At 35.0% G+C, this 21,199-nt stretch overlaps 1 protein-coding gene across 1 annotated transcript in view; it reads left to right on the plus strand.

The window, feature by feature from the left end:
* LOC108759840 (uncharacterized) overlaps nt 1–21,199 on the plus strand; it is a 54,297-nt gene that overhangs the window by 23,283 nt on the left and 9,815 nt on the right. The window contains exons 2-6 of the mRNA XM_018505487.1: nt 18,055–18,292; nt 19,678–19,786; nt 19,995–20,019; nt 20,133–20,313; nt 20,990–21,195. Of these exons, the coding sequence (XP_018360989.1) occupies nt 18,055–18,292; nt 19,678–19,786; nt 19,995–20,019; nt 20,133–20,313; nt 20,990–21,195 (759 nt within the window). The remainder of the gene's footprint in view (nt 1–18,054; nt 18,293–19,677; nt 19,787–19,994; nt 20,020–20,132; nt 20,314–20,989; nt 21,196–21,199) is intronic.

The raw sequence follows: 21,199 nt of genomic DNA on the forward strand, positions 1-21,199 counted from the left end.
AATGTAAAATTTGGTTGCCATTACAAAATAAGTATTCTTTTACTAATTTCAACAAAATAATCCACTATGGTAGAGCAAGGAGTGTTTCGCGGAACAATCAGAGATGGCGTGCCTTCTCGTAAGAGAAATTCGTCTACCTCTATAAAACCGAGACGATTAGAGACTAATCTCGTGGACTTCTCGGTTCTCACCACACTACGATCAATCATGGTAACTATTTTTTCAGAGCGATTAGTAATCTCAATTACTCTAAATCTATATATTTTTGCTAAGCTAAGGAAATTCAAAAACGCCAAACATAATCACTCTGTAGAAAGTGAGAGATACTTATATATTATTCATTTTGTTCCGGTAACAAAATGTTCTATTTCTAATTGCAAAAGACCTATAAACATCATACAAAACAGTTTTGTACCATTAAATGATCAATTTAGTTAATAAATTCAACAAATTAATATTGTCGTGGTAACCAACGGTTTGATTGATGATACATCAACAAATAGTTTTTGTGTCAGTAACAAAACTTTGGTTATTGGTACAAAACATTTCTCTCAGTGTATATATATTAATTTTGCGTATAAAAATTGTATAGCTGCTACTACTTTCTAACAATGAGTGTAATTACTTTGATATCACGAATGTACGAAATAATTATTTTAAAAAATCAACAATATATGTTTAAAATTAAACGTACGCAAAAATATGATTTGCAATTTAGAAGCTGTCCCGCGCACTACTATTATCATTTCTCGCGAGTTTTACGATCTAACTCTGGATTTTCTTGGTCCGTAATTTAGCGAAATGCTCGTCTACAACGTGTTCAATCCGCTCGCAACGGATCGTACCAAAGTCGGCTGCAGGCTGCAAAAGGATGATAATTAGCGCGAGAGAAACGGGAGCAATCGCTCTTACGTTTATATGCGGAGAGAAAAATGGAGATAAACCATTATACGCGTAATAATGCTATTGTATTCGAACGTGTTCCGAGCACAGTTTTACTTTCGAGTCAATTTCGAACGTAATTAGACAATTTCTGGGCTTCTCTAATTGTAAGAAAATAAATACGACGCTCTACCCGGAATCAATCCCACGATTAATGACAACGAACGCTTCACAATGATTTATGAAGAGATGTTCTCAGTCGCGCATCGCAAGATTTCGTTTTTGTAGATGAAGATCGAATGTGGAGAAGTTATATATACTGGTTAGCTACGAAATTGCGATCGCCAACGGCTGAAAAGAACGTTGCGGTCGTTCGCGACATAACAGATGTTCTTTTTTTAGTACGCCGAACCGCACAATTAAGTCTCAAAATTGCATGTTAATTTAAGCGACATGTGTCAGTTGCGTCGCCTTGGCGAGCACATACCATATGCTGAACGAAACGTGCAGAGAGGTGCATCGAAAGTGATATTATATTAATCCTTTTCTACGACGTCATAAAATGGTGCAACGCTTGTGGCAATACTCCAACGTCATGATAAATAACTCGTTCTCCGAAAAATAGTATGAGAGACGTATGCAACAGCAGTTATATATTTATTAACATATATATTCAAACGGAGTTTCATGTCAAAAATATTTATTTTTGCTAAACAAGTTTCTTAATAAATTCAAAACTTTTTTTTTTATTATAATTTTATAAATAGTTTTTCATTAAAAATTATTTAATAGCAAAGATATGTAAATTTAAGCTTGAAGAAGAAAGAAAATAAGATAAAGAAAATTAATTTTCTGTGCGTCGTATAAAAGTCAACAATCTCATTGGTTAATTAATGATCTGTCGAATGAGAGATGTTTTCTGCTCGGTAGCCAGCAGTTAAATGTCGAAGAGATATCACTGCCGCTGATGGGTGTCGCTGACCCGCTGACACACATCGATCTCCTCGAAATGTGCACATGTGCTTCTTACGTCCCAGGTGTCTATACCCGTGAATACAGACGATCGCGCTTTATCATCACGAGTCAATGAACTTGCCGGTTCCTTTTTATCCGAACTATTTTTTCGCTTATTCGTATCACATGACAATACGTTTGTTAAAATTCGATTGCTCGGAAATCACAGGACATAGGCATAGAGTTTGTAGAATCCTTTTTGAAACAAGTAGGAGAGACTGTGATACCGACATGGAAAGAACAGTTTTGCTAAAGTATTTAAAAGTTTAACTAGATACAGATCTGAAAATAATTTCGTTGGTTTATTAAAATAATTATGTATGACACTCAAGCTGGAATGCTAAAATGTCAAAACTTTTTGCAGCACTACACATCATGATTGAATTACTTACATAATTATTTTGATGATCAATCAAAATTATTATTTATATCTGTATGTACCTAAATTTTTAGATAGGGAAGAGTTGGCTAAGTCGTACTGACGGTTAAATCGTACCTCCATTGTATTTTCTAAACGAAACATTTTTTTTTAAAGATAATGACACTCATGTGACGCTGGTAATATGGGTTAAGAACTATCATTTTTGTTTTGTCTTCAAGTCGTCTGTTTACGAGTGACATTCAAAATTGATTTTGTTCGGTGTCTAATCTAAGTTTTGATACAATTTACCTAAGGTGTTATCAGTATAAGGTGGGTAATTAAATTATAGTGTCCTTCATGGTTATAATCGATATTTAAACTCTTTTCGAATATAGCATCAAATTAGCAAGATATTTGTAAGTTATGTTGTTATTGGCAAATTTGTAAAAAAAGAGAGAGTTCGGTAAATCGTACTTGTCGCTGGTCTTTATATTGTACCGGTACGATTTTTGCAAGTGATACGAGCAATATGTGGAGGTTACTATTATGATAAAAAAGGACCTACAATGGACTGGATTCAGTATGTCAGGTGCTCTAAGTGGTTGCACGAAACCTGTAGTGACAATCCTGACATTTATCAAAACTGTTTAAATAAGCGCTCAAGAAAGTGATTACTTATCAACTATTGAGTCTTTCTATTGAATCTTTTCTATTGTGACGGAAAAATCTGTAATTGATTTTATTTCCAAAATTTATTTTTTTAAAATATCTGAGAGTTTAATATTCTGAAATATAGCGCAATGATAGCTTAAATCAATTTAAGTATTGCTTTTTACTTTGTTTTCTTAAATGAGTTTAAAAAACACAGATCTAATTTCTGTTTTTATAATAGAAAAGTTTTTATTATACCTACTTAAATATACTCAGAGTGACATTAAAAATAAATTTATTAATAAATGACTTTTAAAATTAATTTTGTTTATTTTCCCAGTAAACAAACTGACGTTGTTTACCGTCATTTTGACGTTAAAGATGTTATTTTAATGTCAAAATGACAATAAGCAATGTCAGCTTGTTTGCTATATTAGAAGTACGATTTAGGAACCAGGTGGTACAATTTAACGACCCGATCTCCAAATCGTACCGAAAGCTACTTTTTTTTAAAATCTGATTTAAATAATAATTTGATGTTTATTTTCGCAAAAGTATCGTTTTGTTTTATTGCCAATGGATCAAAGTTTAATATTACTACAGAAATATTCTGATATCTTCAGTACTTTGTTTACAATTTTGTTTAAACGTTAGGGGGTACGATATAGGCGACTTCCCCCTACTTTAGAAAGATCGTTCTTTTTATGTAAGGACATGTATCTTGCACACTAATTATTCTTTTAATCATAATGAGTTTTACTAAAGTAAAAAATTTAGATAGACAAGTCTGAAAATAATTTCGTTAGACTATCAAAATAATTATGTAAGACACTCAAGCTGATTACTACAATATCAAACCTTTTCATCATGCTTAAGTTTTTCATATAATTATTTTGATGATCTACTTTAATTTTTACATAAAATTACTTTCAGATCTGTGTATGTACTTAAATTTTTTAATACTTTAGGAAAATCGTTCTTTTTATATAGGGACATATTGTACCTTGCATACTAATTATTCTTTTAACTATAACGAGACTCTTAATATTGGCTGCTCAGTTATATTACTTTGAACTGAAGTAATATACTAACTAATTGTAAGTAATATACTAAGCTCTGCTAACATTAAACATCTCGTTATTGTTAAAAAAGTAATTAATGTCCCAAAGTAAACATGTAATCACAATCTAAGTACCACAGACTTCTCTATATATAACCGTCGCGCCGATAAAAAGTTCTCGTAGGAAACTACCAGAGCTTATTAGTAGAGGTTACCCTTTGACTTATTTTCAAGGGTTCACGATGAGATTCGCCCTCGCTCGCCATAGTTCGAGACTATCATTACGAGTACCCGCGATTTATAGCTCTCGCGACCAGATAAAAATCTAATAGTTATAGGAGTACCTATATGGAACGCCCGCATCGTCGTTCAGATATAACGATCGAGATAACGAGAAGATTTTAATTATCCGTGATAGGGCTCGCGGCATAAATTGATCGTCAGATACGATCTGCCGTGCGATTCCCCGCTGCTTTCGATCGTGTGAAAGTGAATCCCCCCGTTTTGTAAATTAAAAAGATACGAAATAAATGAACTGCATTCAATCGTATTCAATAAATATATTTGTCATTCCTGCATATGATCTCTAACAATCGAAAAATATATTTCAAACATAATTCTAGCCCATTCATTTCAAGATATATATAATGAATCAATTTATTATTTATAATGTACACGTTCTCTCAACTTTATATATGCTATATATATATATTGTACAATTTTCACAGATTCATTATCTCAATTTAAAACAAGTATTTATTTTTCACCCTATACAGCACGCCTATACAGCACGCAGCAGCGGAGTTGTAACGCCACATTGCGCGATCTGTAACACATAAATATAAAATCCAAATTAGCTCACAAATAATACAATTAACATTTAATATGTATTAAATATATATTTATGAATATTTACGTAATGCATGTAAAATTATTTTTTAAATAGTAATAATGTAATCTTCTTACGGACTCTCCTAAAATCAACAATCAAAAAATCCAAAAAACCAGGGTGAATGAGAGTCAGCGTGGTAGTTAATACGTAAGATGTAATCATAAATCTTTATTCAAAAAAGATCGCATTATTTTCCAATGTTAAAAAAATAGTAATTTCACATGCATTACCCAAATATGCTATTCGTCTTTCAAAAATAGATATTTAATAAAAGATTATGTAATTTCTGCGGAGAAATCTTCTCAGAGCGTAAACTTTCATAGAAAGTTATAAAAGTTTCTTTTTTATTATGTACTTTATACAAATGATTCAGATACTTGCACGAAACGTTCAAACCGTCTTCAATTAAAATAAATAGAAAAGAAAAAACAATTGAATGATTAATTCTCAAAGTACATACAACATATCAACATCTAATAATAATGTATAATACTCACCACAGGGATGCTCCGCCGATACCTGATGCCTCCGAAGCCTCCTCCTTTCAGTCCATTGTATTCTCCAATCCAATGCACCAAAACAACACTCGCGGAAGAGAGGCTAATTACGATCGCGTGAGCACTAATTATCAGAGCAACGTGACACTTTGCACAGCAATCCCGATGTTAATCGACGTCTTTATTACATCATGACAAAGTAACAACGAGAACGCGAGAGATACAGATCGCGCAGGGATATAATCCGCGCGAGATTGATGACGTCACGCGACTGGCGCGCGTACGAGTGGCGGGAAGCGGGAACGTTACCGCGGGAAAGACTCGGCCAACTTCACGCGCCTCGCAAAAAAGAGAATAACGCGCACGATCTCAAGATGATATTTATCTCACACGAACATTTTGCCGTAAATTATCACATCAAAACTCGAATAATTATACGTACGAAGAGATACGAAATAGGATTAGAGTTCAATATCGCGCGGCGCTTGAAAATATGAAAAACATGGCGTCGCCGCGTCACGGCGTCACCAAATGTCACCGACCGTACGTGCGCGTCGCAGTTTCCAAACGCGATAGATTTCTCATAAAATATATATCTTAGCGATTCACCAACATATGAGTGTTGAGTCGTATAATTGCGAAACGTGACGGAATCGACATCACTATGGCTGTATCTACTACAATGAAGAAATAATCATCGACTTGAAATCGGTCTGTTGCGTATTTATGTACTGCCCCAAGTCGAATGTGGCGGCGCTGTTCACGTGTTCACTGCGATGTCGCGGAATAGGACGCGAGTCAAATCAGCGATCGACGCGGCGGATACTTCACTCCACATATCGCGCAATGTATCTCGAATAAATGCGGAAATATGTGCGTACGTTTAATTACAGACGAGTAATTGACAGATCACGGCTTCTCGTTGCTCAATTTATATCGCTAAGAAAGTAACAAATTGAGAATGGAAAGCGACGATTCTCGTGCAATTCGTGTTCTCATATTTCGAGTGAAATACTTGCTTCGAAAAACGGAAACGTCGTCCCGACATACCTAGAAGTCAAACAGTCGATCATGGAGCCGTAGCGTCGCTTATTTAATTGAAAGAAAATGATCATGCACGCCGTTTCACTCGTATCAACCGTTCGACAAGTACGGTGCGACGCTATACTCATAGTGTCCTTTGACCTTGCGCGTCACTGCGTGACGTCACGAAGGCTCACGCCGGCGTGGCTTACATAACGACGTAATCCGCGTAATCGCCGAGCGAAACTACTTTCCGAAATACTTTCGACGAACGAGGTGAACGTACGCTGAATCTATTGCGTTCCGCTGATTTTTGTGATGTTATTCTGTGCTTCTTGAAACGCGAGTGCTCTATGAATAATTAGTGACTAGAGCTATTAGTTCTCACGAACAACGATCAGGAAGAATCGAGGCGACCGTTTTTTCGAAGCAGGTATATTTTTATCTCTATACGGATTTATCCCTATACGGAATTGAGGTGATAGAACTAATGTGAAAATTACAAGTTATTGTTTCACTGCCGAATATATCGTAGTAGAAATTTAATACTTGAAGGTAGTGTTAATCAAATTAATTACTTATTTGGAGTAATCCTCCGTGTGTTACTCCCGTCTAGCTCAGGTTTTCACTGCTTTAGGCTTTCGAAAAATGTAGAAAAATTCAGAATTCTTTACATTATCAAATAGTTTTTAACAATTAAGAATTTTAAGGAGATTCGACTCCTTTTATTTTGGAGGAGAGTAAAATTTTGCTTATGTAAAAAAAGTCCTAATTGCAGATAAAAGGTTAAAGGTTATACAGGAATAAGCAATTAATCACTATCTTTCAATATTAAATTAGATTTCTGGGATAGAGTTCTGTTTGTAATTTGTGTTGCATAACGCGAGAGAAATTTAGAAAATTAAAGTACGTGCATGTATATAAAATAATACTAGAATACATACAGTGAATACAAAAAATATTCGTATAAGGAAATTTTTTATAAAAAAAGTCTTATTTAAAGAAAATAAACATTGGCTGCGTTCAGTAGAGAAAGCAGCTTTGCAACTGTTATAAAATTCTTCAATATGATTGGTCTTGCCCTTAATTCCTCATTGGATCTAAATATATAAACCAATCATATTCAAGAATTTTACAACAGTTGCAAAGCTGCTTTTTATGCTGAACGCCATTAATTAACAATTTTATACAGCGAATATACTCTGTTCTAACATAAACAAATGAGCTTCGCATGTATTCCTGATTTTAGAAACTAAATTTTTCGACTGTATAAATACTTTTTGAGCATCCAAACAATATAATTTTTAATTTTTGCTTATTTTTCAGATGATATATTTTCTATAATTAATACACATCTTTTTGGTATATGTAATTTTGAGAAACATACAGTCTATTTTATTCTTAGTTGTCTATTTTATTCTTTACGAATAAATTGTTAATTATCCAATAAGAAATGGTTGTCAATTAAACGTCGAAACAATGTCAAATTGGTGTTGAAATCATTGTATCGATATCGATTCGATATCAAGTTGATGATTCATTTCTCGCTGGATAATATTTACTTTTTAAAAATAAAGTTTTTTTATAATATATTTTCTCTGTACAAATACTTTTTACACGCACTGTACATACGTTGAAAGACACTTGTAAAAATACAAATAAAATTCTTTTACTTTATTTAATTATACTTTTTTAATATAAAATTATATAAATATAAAAAAATGTTTCTATTTTTAAATTTATATTATTTGTTGAATTATAAAATATATTTAATTATATATTTCTCGAATATAAAATTGCAAATAGTTTTTTTATATTTGCAAAATTCTCACATCACACTTTAATTATTTTTACATTACAAGAAAAAAATTTTCATTCAACTATTATAAATTAATTTCAAACGAACTATTTTTTTTTATGTACTGACTTTTACTTTTTACTGATTTTGCAATTTGCATCTGTCACTCTTGGATTGACAGCGTAAATCAATCATAACTCAGAAATTCGTGATATTAGAACTTTCGATTTACTATTACAGGTTCGTACAATGATTGCGATAAAAACAAGAGAGAAAGAGAAACTTTATATATTAATAACAAGTAACCCACTTCGCAGAGAACAAAATCGGGGTCCCAGAATTATATGAGACTGATGCAAATCGCTGATGCAAATTATGGAAAGGATGAATCAGTTACCTTGAATATTTATCTCACGGTCGGTTACAAGTTAATTAGTCAGCGTAATAACAAATTAACAAATAGCCGACCACGCAATTATCATTTTGTTTTGCTAAGAAAGCTTATTTTTATTTACAGTATCTTCTCAATATACAAAAGGATTTCCGTGTCGCATTGCATCTTCCCAAATACGAGGATGAAAAACGGAAAGAGAGAAAAGAATAAATTTAGAGAAGACACAAACGTGCCGCATCGCCCTTAGGTGTTGCCTTAATTACTAAAAAAATACAGGTTTAATAGAAATTATGCTGCACTTTAGATAAATTGATTTACGTGACGAACGGATATAATACCGAAAAATTAAATATCCGTTGTATAACCTACATGCTTCTTTGCGGAACGGTCTAAGCTCGATCTTAATAAGGTGAAACATTATGCAATTACTTCATAAGTAGCTCGGCAAAAATCATCGCGATTCCATCTGATGGCTAGCGATTCAGTCGTAATAAATCACTCGTGCGCATAAGCCGTTGTTTTCCAATCTACTTTGGTTGATGGAATAACCGCGAATAAACGCGCGGTCCATTTCATTCTCATTAAATTAAATTTCATTTTCAGTAAATCATAATCATCCACGATACCCACTTTAGACGATCTCTAGAAGTTGAATTTCGCGTCAGAGTTTAAGATAGAGTTCTGTTTGTGATTTGTGTCATATACGTGTATAAACTGAAAGAAATATTCGAAAAATTAAAATACATGCGTGCGTATATATACAGAAAATGTATATTAAAATACATCCGAATATACATATAAAATTATAAAGAGAATTTTTTTATATTTGTATAATTATTTCTAGAACATAAAATTATAAACGGACTCCTTTTATATTTACACATTTCTTATATTTCTTAAATGTAAAACTATAAACAGAATTATATTGTGAAATCCAGCTCCATGAGTTATAAATCGTCTAAAGTAAAGTGAATTTAAAAATAGTATTGCGTGATATATCACTTCCTTCTTTGAGATACAACTGAATATTCATAGAACCATTGATTTCCGTGTTTTTCTCGCGATATAATTGACGAAGGGATCTCACGTGCTGATAATAGATCGATGCCACGCCTGAAGACACGCAAGAATCGTGTCGCAGAAATATTTCCCAAATATGAGGTTCTGTAGAAACGCAGTGGATAGTGCAAAGCGGGGATGACCGGGCGTCCGCGAAATTATTGCATGGCTCGCAAATGTTCCGTTAGCCACAACGAAGAAATTATTTACCATCCTATCAGCATTGTGCCGCATTAAAGTCCGGCCGGATACCGGAGTCCAGAGTAGAGAGACGGCTTGAAACTTTACTGCCAGGAGATGATCACCGTTACCGTTCACCGCAAACATGGCAATGAGCGTGGTTCTTTTCTTTTCTCTGCGACTTCTCTCTCTCTCTCTCTCTCTCTCTCTCTCTCATCCTCTTTCTCGTTTTTTTTCTCTTTTTTTCGCGCCCGTCAGTCGATAAATGGAGAAAAGAAACTTGTAACGAGGATTGTAAATCGTTAACGCATCAAAAAGAATCCCGGAAACGAATCATTTCGTTTGCCTTTTTTCCTTATCCGTGAGACTTTCCCTATGATCGATATTCCGCATGATTTATTATCGGTAATAGATGTCGAATCGGCCGCGATCAAGTGTCACTTCTTACTTTCTAAATCAATCGCAAGAAACTATCTTCATTAAAGCGCATAGTACGATACGCTTGTTATTTTTTAAATAGAATCTCTGTACGTCATTAGACGAAAGAGAAAAGAAACAATCGAGTTATGTACACGTGGATTATTGAATGTTCACTCCTTTTATCTTCAAACGGGTCCTGCAGATGCATGGCTAAAATGTATGCCAATTATACGTACATTTACTGAATATTGGTCTACATTTATACAGATATTATGTCATGCTTGCATATGTAATATTTGCCAACGTTGGCGTACATTGCCACAGCCACCTTTAGAACATGTATACATTGGAAGTGTCATAGCCAATTTAAATAATATAGCAAAAATGTCCTCAATGTCTAGCTATCCTTATCTGTTTGAAACCTGTTTATGCGATTGCGCAAAATGATAATTGCGTTTAACTTGAAATAGCAAAATTCAGAGCAGTTATTTGAAAGGTTGGTATTTTTATTTCAAAACTTGTCAAAAACTTATAAGCTATAATTAATACATGCATAGAAAGAACGGTTGTGCTGAAGTATTTAAAAATTTAACTAGATATATAGATTTGAAAATAATTTTATTGAAATATCACAATAGTTATGTACTGATATAAACAACTAAGTGTAAAACTGGTTGCTAGAATATCAAAATTTTTTTCAGCTTGTGCTTGAAATTCTACGTAATTTGATAGTTCAACAAAATCATTTTTTCAGACCTGTATCTTGCTAATTTTTTTTTAGATACTTCAACAAAATCATTTTTCCGTGTGAGCATCGCAGTAAAATAAACAGACAAGAACAGATATATGTTGGAGACGACGCCAATCTGCTATGACATTTGCAGTATATGTACATATTTTACAGATTTTACCTGTTTCGCATGAAAACAATCCTTACAGAAATCTAATAACTAATTTAATACTGAAAGACAGTATTTAATTACTTATTTGGAGTACTAAAAGTACTGAACCTCAGTATTTTTAATACTTAAAATAAATACGAAAGCTTCTCTTAGTACTTAAGTAACAGCTCCTCGTTCATGAAATGTTAGGATTCTAATAATGGATCTGGACACGAAGATAACCCGCAAAACTCGTAACTCCTGTATAGAAAGTATCCGTGAAAGTCTCAAAAAGCATTACTTAAAATAAATAATTAATAGCTGTTCTTCTGTATTAAATTGGTCAATATTAGATATCTTAAGAGATATCTGTAAGAGGATCATTAATCAAAATCAAGAATTGTCATCTTTCTTTTGTCTCCTTTTATTTTTTTCTGTAGAACATTGATATCTGACATTTCACGAATCCGTAATCCATGAGAGTCAGTGATCGGAAACCGCGAAATTTCGATGGATCAACGATCATTGCAGAGCGTGCGAGTAAGTTGATTGATCGAAGGTGCGGATTGCACGGATTGAATGGAACGTAACCGGTCGCGCGTGAAGGGACGAAACGCGAAGCACGTCCGATTTCTTCCATCTCTTTCTTACTCTGGACGGCTTCACGCCATTCTAAGCACCGGCCGTGCACAGTTAAACCGGCAATTCGGCCGTGACAAAAATGAATTTTACTAGGGGAATGGCGGTATCCGAGGGGGTAACCATTAGCTGAAATATTGTCCCACAGATTACATGATTTCATCTGATTACAAATAGTCCGAGGGGGTAATCATTAGCTGAAATATTGTCCCACAGATTACATGATTTCATCTGATTACAAATAATTTTCACTACTATGAAGTAATTTGGTAAAATATATGATTTTATTTAATATTATACAATGATATTTCTCGTGGTTGTATATGTAATTATCGGATTATACATAGAGATTTTATATAAATTTTATAATGATTTCGAGGGTTCTGTCCCATGATTACATTAAGTGGTTACCCCCTCGGCGATGTCCCACGTCTGATATCGCTCCTGTAAGGCCGAAATCAGACTATGCATTGAAGATTGAGATTAAAGATTAAAGATTAAAATTTCATCAGTGAGGACAAAGAAATTTTGGCTCCTTTTGTTCTGATTGGTCAAATTTCAATCTTTCAATCTTCAATCTTATTCTTCAATGCGTAGTCTGATTCCGGCCTAACTAGCGATATTCGGTACGCGAAATTTTCATGATTGTGAATCGCACAATAATCCTTTATCGACGGATATAAAACTAGCAGTAGAATAACGTGTATCGATACCATGAAATTAGAACGATTCTGTGACGCAGACGGTAGAGAAAAGATCCTATATTTGAATATGTAATTTGTAACTTGTGTACGTAACATGTGCTCTGTTTCCAACCATGTCTATAGTTGCTCCAGTTGCAAAGCATCGAAGCGTAGATACCATAATAATTCAAACTAACTGAACATCTAAGATTCAGATAACTATAAGTGTATTACTTTCAGGTTTATAGATGAAACAGAAGTTAAAATGCGTCAAAAATGTTCAGTTATTTTATAACTAAGAATAACTGAACTCGAAAAGTTAATGTTTTATTGTATCTTATAGAAATATAAAAAGTATATATGTACATATACAAAATATACATATATATGTATACATACAGGTGTTTATATTTTTAAACATATTTTTATCTTTATAGCAACATCAAATGTTACTTCTTTTATTGCGCTTTTTACAAATTTATAATAATGCCTCTATTATCGAATCTTTTCATTTACAAAACTTGTTCGAAATGTATGCTTTTGAGAAGAACGAGTTTGAAACTGTGAACGGCTTACCAATTTCGTGACATAAAAATCAATACGTCCCACCATGCAGCATGTTGTACGTACAGCAATAATCCGTTTGAAGAGATTAGCCGTATAAGCTGATACGCGAGACCGTGTTGTAGAGACCGTGAGGCGAATCGCCGGCGGTACTTTAAACACGTCTGGTAACAATTTGTCAACTTCTGGTTCGACTGCTTGCTACCAGTTCTAAAGTTAGATACCGAGCATACCAAGACACTCATGGCAATACGTATATCTCGTTCGAGTATTCCTGAAGTAAAGCGTCATTATAGAAAGACAATGAAATAATTCCGTAACTTCTTCAATTTCAAAAGCCATAATTTTTTAAATGTTTTAATTAAGATTCTCTATTACTTTTCGTAATTTTATATCTATCCGTTTCCCATTTCCAAATATATGATATTTAAAAATTAAAAATATATTAAAATATATAAAGATTTCTAATCTTTGAACACAAATTTGCTAAACGCGACCAGGAATACCTCAGGGAGTTAAAGTTAAATAATCTCTTTTTTCTTAAATAATCATTTTTAAAGAAACTAAACTCATTGGATCTTAAAAAGATTCTTTAGTTTTTACTTCCCATTTGTGCAATATGTGAGCAACGAGGAACAAGTCAGAGTTACGGTCATGAGAGTCGAAAGGACGAGAACACTCGTCAGGGCGTGCCTTTCCGTGTTCTTTGCAGCCTTGCATCAACTTTCTCCGCATTGTCGGCGAGCTGGACGTTCCTCGCATCCTTCATGTCTCACTATTACCATGCTATTACCATGATACACGAGCAGAAATTTAATAGCAATAATAAATATCGCGGCGCGCTAACTTTGATGGGAAATAAGAAAAATTGACTGTGATAACAGTGAGAGGCAAAGCTTAATAATAAGTAAACGAAACGCATTTCTCGTACGTGAATGCCCTGGTTCTCCAAACCTCTGACTTGGCTCAAACTCGTCCCTTCGACACCGATTAACATAAAACGTAAACAGAATTCGTAATCGGTGATTCATAAGTGTCCTGTTATATTTTACACGTGTCAGAATTCAGACGTGACGAATCCGAGAGTATCGTAACTGACACTCAGAATAATGGTGTGAGAGAAATGTAACGCTATTCAATGAGCTCTTTATTTCGGACGAGATTCCTTGGTTAATATTTCATAAGTGAATAGAGAAGAATATCTCCTCTATCCAGGGATATGTTGTGCCTTGAGGCACACTAATTATTTTTTCAACAATAATGAGATTTTTAATATTGGCTCTTTAGTTATATTTTTCAACTGAAGTAATATAACTTGTGAGCTAACACTAATTCTCCGTAACATAGAATTTTAACTCTTCCATTAACAATAAGGGTTTTCGAAAAACACAGCAAATTTTTTTATTGTTCTGAATTATATAAAGATCTGAAAAGATGATTCTGATATACTTGTCAAAGCTTTAACACCAAGTTTTTATCATTATAAAAGTCAGATTGTATTTTATTTATTTTTTACAGATTTATCTATCAAAATTTACAATAAAAATATCGAGGATGTCTTTAAAATCATGTTTCCGGCGGAGAGTTAAAAATCTCATTATTATTAAAAAAATAATTGTATCCCAAGATACAAGTTCTTAACCCTTACCGTACTAATATGGGTAACTAGTGACCGAGCGATTGCTGTTCGTGCAAGTTTCTTTGAGTCTTTCAGTAATTATAAATTATATTACACATTTTATTATTTTCCAAAATAAAGAGTCAATATTTATTCTAGAAAGTTGAAAGTATGTTGGTGAATTTTTAGAAATTTTTTAAATTATTTCGAAGAGATGAAAAAAACGAAGCTATTCTAGTGACCCTTGATGGTATGGATGAGGCACCAAATTGTAGATGGTACGGTAAGGGTTAATTACCACAGTCTCATGACAATATGATGAGCAATGTTGCAAAAAAAAGCATTATCATGATGAGCAATGTCGCAACAAATTTTTACATTCTAGCAATCATTTTGAGTGTCCTACATATAGTTATTTGATTGATTCAACATAATTTTTTTTCAGATCTATATCTAGCTTAATTTTTAAATCCTTCAGCAAAACTGTTCTTTCTATGCTTCTATGTGGTTTTGTCTAAAGATGTCTTCTCGATTCTCCTATAATTTTTCATTTTGCTATCTTCTTCGTTGAAATTTCTTCCGTTAGCTCTTTCGACACGTTTTACCCTTAGGAGGCGGGAATTAGCATAGTTCGTGAGCGGAATATTGAATCCCGGATTAATACGTGCATATGAGTATCACGACGATCGCGATCGTCGTGACACGGGTGGGTCAGCCAGCGCAGACGGATACGATCGGGAAGGTGTGTACGTGTGTACGCGCGACGTTTGCGTTAGCTGTAACACTTTCAGGGCGTGATCGTCAAACGGTGATATCGACGATCGTAACGGTACGTCTTTCCGTACGGACGCGCGCGTTGTCGCGGAATCCCCACGCGCGAGGAACACCGCCACGTGCATCTATTGTCCTCTCTCGCCCGTCGCGATTGCATAATAGATCTTCCGGCATGAGGTAGCAATTTGACTTTTACACGCAGCTGTTTCCATCGTCGCGGTGCGCTCGAACGCCTCCCGGGACCCCATTACATAAAAAAGGAGCACGATTAAATGCACTAAAATAAAATTGCGTTATCCCACGCCGTTATTACGCAACGCGAGATTCCGGGGATGCTGATGTCAGCGGTCGCGGAATAAAATAGGTATTATCCCACGACCGAGCGCAATCTGCGACTCTCCGATTTCCATGTGGGTTCTCACGCCTGGCTATGTTTGCTCCAAAAATTCATATTCCAACACCTGAAGACTCGCTATTATAGCACGTGGAGCTCCAGTTTTCTCCAGACATTGGCCGTGTTTTGATATACTCGTACACTGCCAGTATTGAAAACCTATAGTTCAAGTTACTTAGTCTCTAAAACTTTTAGAGTACATCTTACTCTGAAGAGTGAAATTTCACTCTTGAAGTTTGAAAATTGAGCCACTTTTTTTAAGACTGGTTCAATTTTCACTCTTTGACGAGACTCCACTTCATATAAGTTAGAGAGTACTTAAACTATACTTAAGTAGAGCAACAGGCTACGATAACGTCATTTGAACATTAAGGTCCAAAGTACATTCATATGTATGTATATATGTATATGTGTGTGTGTATATATACATATATCTCAATGTCTTTAAGAAAATTACATCTTTGATAAATATAAGTTATTCAAATCAGTTAGGATTTGTTTTTAAGAAAATTGTTTATTATACATTAATGTATAAATGAACGTAATTTTCATACCTTTCAATGATAAGAAATAACTATTGATAAAGAAATTCTATTGACTGATACTTATACACGCCAGAAAAATTTTTGAATTTTTCTACATAATTTTTGTACATGTTTTGTTGCCAATAAATACATTCAATTTTATTGACAAATTAATTATAATAATATTTAGTCATATTATAATTGTAAAACTGTAATTGTTGTATTTTTACATAGCATCATGTAAGACTTCATGTCTGATCATATTTGTCTTTTAAATAATTTTTCTTTCAAAATTTGAACTATTTTGATATTATGATGACTTTATCATGGTATCCAGTCTTTGAATATCCTTGAATCCTGGAATTATACTGGAATTTTGTATATTCTGGAAAATCCCTGAAATTTCAGGACTGGTCTGAAATTTATCATTCTTTCATTCTAAAAGAGTTAGAGCATGAAAAAAAGAAATAATAAAAAGAAAAGTTGTGTTTGAGCACAAATCCTTCCTTAAAGGTGTAATAAGTCATCAATAGGCAACTTGAATTTAATGTACATAGGATATAGTAGAAAAACGTTTGTGTTAATGGAATATTCGTTTATAAAGCAATAAATAATATTGTTCCCAATTTGTTAGCGTTTTAATTCATTCATATAGAATCCTAACTTGAATTGAATACAAAGCATATAATATTGCACGAATCGATAAAAATTAATTAAATAATGAAAATTAATTGATGGATAAATCCTGGAAAAACCAGGATATTTTTCTGAGATGTCCTGGAATTATCCTTGAATTGACTAGCCAGACACCATGCTTTATGTTCTGCTTGGGTAGATTTTCAGTACTGGCAGTATATCGAAATACCATTGTTCACGGCCATTGTTTCACGAAGAAAGTACGGTAGGTGAGGCTAGAATGACAAGAAGGAGAACCCTTCTTACAAGATCTCCTGAAGCAGCTTGCTCCAGTCAATCTGGAGCAACCTCCCTTTTCCATTAATGACTGTCATTTACCCAGTGTCATCCCTGGTGTCCTACAGCATCTGTGTTGCCGCTTCATGTCGCGTGCAATCTTTTGAATGTCCCTTGAAGATAGATTCTCAGCGTCATTAGCAGAGTGTCTCTGTTTGGTCTCGGCCCAAGTCATTCTTCGTCCGTTTTCCTCTTTCTCCTTCGAGCGTGGAATTCTTCGTGACTCCTCTACCGGCTCCACCTTGCCACCACGTTCGTTTCCTCAGCTCGCCTTCCTTCCTCGCGCCAAGTGTGGTCATTAATTTCACAGCGCGGTGGAAAAAGAACGGCGGGGGACGAACAAAGGTACGGAATTCAACCGCTCGCTCATTCGTTCATCGAAGCGAGGAAGAAAATGAGGATCTTTGCAAGACAATTGCTCACGAAGGTGAAATAAAACCGCGATGGTACTGCAGCGACGGACGTAGCTGAGGGACCGAGAAAATATTTACCGAGACTTACACAATGAAAGGGAAAATATTTCAGAAATATATTCCAAAAATATACATAAATATCTCTGAACATGCAAAAAATATGCGAAATGAAAAAAGATATTACACAAATAAAATTTATTTTGCAAAATTAATTAGAATATTTCAGAATAACGCAGCCTCGAAATTTCTTTTGAATTGTTGAAAGCTCTTAAAAAATAATTGAATTTTCGTCGGCTTTTTTATGCTCAGCTAGCAGAGTATCAGAAAACGATATTATTTATACACGTCTTTTTTACAACAGGTCGGGTGGCTCCTCCAGCGCGTCAAGCGCTGGCACGGGATCGTCGACCGGTGGAGGTCCTGGGAACCCGGCAGGAGGCGGCAGGATGGCCGTCATCGGCGTGACCAGAAATGTACGACTGAGGCGTCGCGGTAATGCCGGCTTTGGTTTCTCATTACGAGGTGGACGCGAATACGCCGCCGGATTTTACGTCAGTGACGTTCAACCGGGTGGCGAGGCTCATAGAAATGGATTGAGGGTATTTATCTCTAATCACTGCCTTTTTTCGTTGCACCAATCTGCACATTTTATTTTCTAAAACTTTTAAAATGAATTTTATTCTAGAGAATGAAATCTTTTAAAAGTTGAAAATTAATCGCTGATCTTAAAGTTACTTTCTAACATATTCATCTTGTATTAAATTGACACAAAAAGGACCCCGCACAAAACCATAAGATTTTGGCTCTCGGTGAAATTGGCTGAAATTTTAGTATGTTATAGTTCTTGACTCTCACTGATCAAAAGTGTCCATAGGCACAAATCCTGAAAATGACTAGTTTTTTTGTTGTAGCCATTTAAAGTTTTATTTTACTAATGCCTCAAAATCAGGTTTCTATAATGAATCAAGAAATTTTAAATAACAATATATGCCAATCACTCTCACCATCTTCACTCCCAATCTCATCTCCACTCCACTCCCACTTCACTCCCATCCCCATTCCCACACACATACGCCCGCGCGCGCATTTTTATATGAAAAAGGTGCAAAAATCGAAGTTTCGTATGTGTGTGTGCACGCGCGCGCATGTGTGTGTTTGTGTATGCATCAATGGTACATTTATGATTTTAGTTTTTCGTCCGTTCTCAAAATTATTCGGAATGAACGACGTGACAGGCGTTTCATTCCTTTGGGTTACTTGATTTTCGTGTGTCCCCTTGCCGCATATGAATGTAAACAAAGCGAAGAGGAAAAGAAACAGGCGTTTCATTCCTTTTGGTTACTTGATTTTCGTGTGTCCCCTTGCCGCATATGAATGTAAACAAAGCGAAGAGGAAAAGAATTTTCTATCCTATGTTGCTATCGCACTTTAGAGAGCACCCGATATTTTTTTGTACATGGAGCTTAACATGCCGAAATAAACATTCGGGTCGTGATAATCAAGTACTTCGCACATGAAAGGTAAATGGACTCACACATTTCAAATGATACGCGTGAGAGAAATTGTAAAAATCTAGCAAAATCTAAGTACATAGTAAAAATGCGCGCGCGGGCATATGTGTATGGGAATAGGGGTGGAAATGGAGTGAGGGTGGTGAGAGTGGATGGTATATTGTTATCTAAAATCTCTTGATTTATTACAGAAACTTGCTTTTGAGGCATTAATAAAATAAAACTTTAAACGGCTATAACAAAAAAACTAGTCATTTTCAAGCTTTGTGTCTATGGACACTTTTGATCAGTGAGTCAAGAACTATAACATACTAAAATTTCAGCCAATTTCATCGAGAGCCAAAATCTTATGATTTTGTGCGGGGTCCTTTTATAATAATGGACCGTTTAGAACACGTAAAGTGTCAAATTTAATACAAATTTTTTAACCAACGTCGTGCTTAATGATTTCGCTTTCGGCTTGCCGCTTTCAGGTAGGCGATCAAATCCTGAGGGTGAACGGTTACCCGGTGGAGGACGCCGTCCACCAGGAGGTCGCGCTTCTGGCAAAGAATCAGCAAGTCCTGGTGCTCAAAATTCGAAGTAACTATCTCGTCTCCATCTTAATTATCTTTGTTGCAAAGTATAAGTTACGTCTTTCGGATGTAAACTTTCATTCCACGTGCCGCGTAGAGATAGCCTCGCGATCGGATGGAAAAATAATTAATAACAGTAATATTCGCGGCGCGTTGCAATAATCTCTATCTCGTTGCTGATAGCGGTAATTTATGGCTTTCGATTTGTATTGCAGGCGTTGGGATGATACCCGTAAAAGAGTAAGTATCGAAACTTAATTAAAACCTTGCGCGCACCATGCGTACGTGCGTTTCCCCTTCTTTCCACGATCGATATCCTCTCGTTATAAAAATCTCTTACAATTCTTGTAAAGCAATCCAAACGATCCGGTTACCTGGCACATGGTACAGCAACAGCAACAGCAGCTGCAATACAACGAAACTGGTTTAGGCGGTATACCAAGCGCAGAAGTCAGAATTCGGATTCTCGTCGGCGAGAAAGGTCGTCTGGGCTGCGGCGTTTGCAGAGGCATCGTACCTGGTCTCACTGTTCAGGTTAATAGCATTCTAATTGGAGGTAGTCATGTCATATGAAACATCTGGCATTCGTGAGATTTTTCCCTCGGTTTCGCGAAGATTAACCTGCTTTGATTAAAATTTCTTTTTTTAAGAATTATTCCTAAAACTATTTCAATAAAAATAAACTTTTTTATAAGATTTTTTAACCAAGAAATAGTCACCTCATTTCTTTACGATTTTAGACAATTATCTGAGGGTGTTTTTTACACCCCAATTAAAAGTCACTGTATTATTATATTAGTATTAATTACCTATTGTATATTATTAATTATTTTACAATTTATTGTATTAGTATGTGAGATCATTATGTATATAAATTTACTTCCTAAAAAATACTTTGTAAAAAAAATTAGGAGAAATTTAAAAAATGGGTATGGATTCCTGATTAATAAGGAAAACTACTACGATTGAACTCCATTTTTTACTATTAGTATATAAAAATCACTTCTGTAACTATTCCTGGGGGTTAATTAATATAAATATACATATATTAAAAACCAAAATATATCAGTTAAAATAAATTCGAATAAAGTAACAAGGTTTATCCACTCTGAACTCGTATGTGGGATTCGACATTTTTAAAAAGTTCGCATTCTATGCGAGATGAATGGTTGGAGGACATTAGTTTTGCTTACAAAAAGCACACCTTTAGGGCACGAGGGAAGGCGGTCCCGCGCGAGCGGCAGGTCTGAAGGCCGGCGACGTGATAATCTGGTGCAACGGACAACGACTTACCGATCTTCCGTTCGAACGAGCCATTGAAGTGATGCGCAGCTCGGCGATCCTCGACCTCGTGGTGCAACGACCCACGTCTCCCAATCACCTTTACGACTGTCCCGAGCCATTGTGGACCCGCGGCTCC

The sequence above is a fragment of the Trachymyrmex cornetzi genome, unplaced genomic scaffold (assembly GCF_001594075.2).
Source record: "Trachymyrmex cornetzi isolate Tcor2-1 unplaced genomic scaffold, Tcor1.1 scaffold209, whole genome shotgun sequence".
In the NCBI taxonomy this organism is placed as follows: Eukaryota; Metazoa; Arthropoda; class Insecta; order Hymenoptera; family Formicidae; genus Trachymyrmex; species Trachymyrmex cornetzi.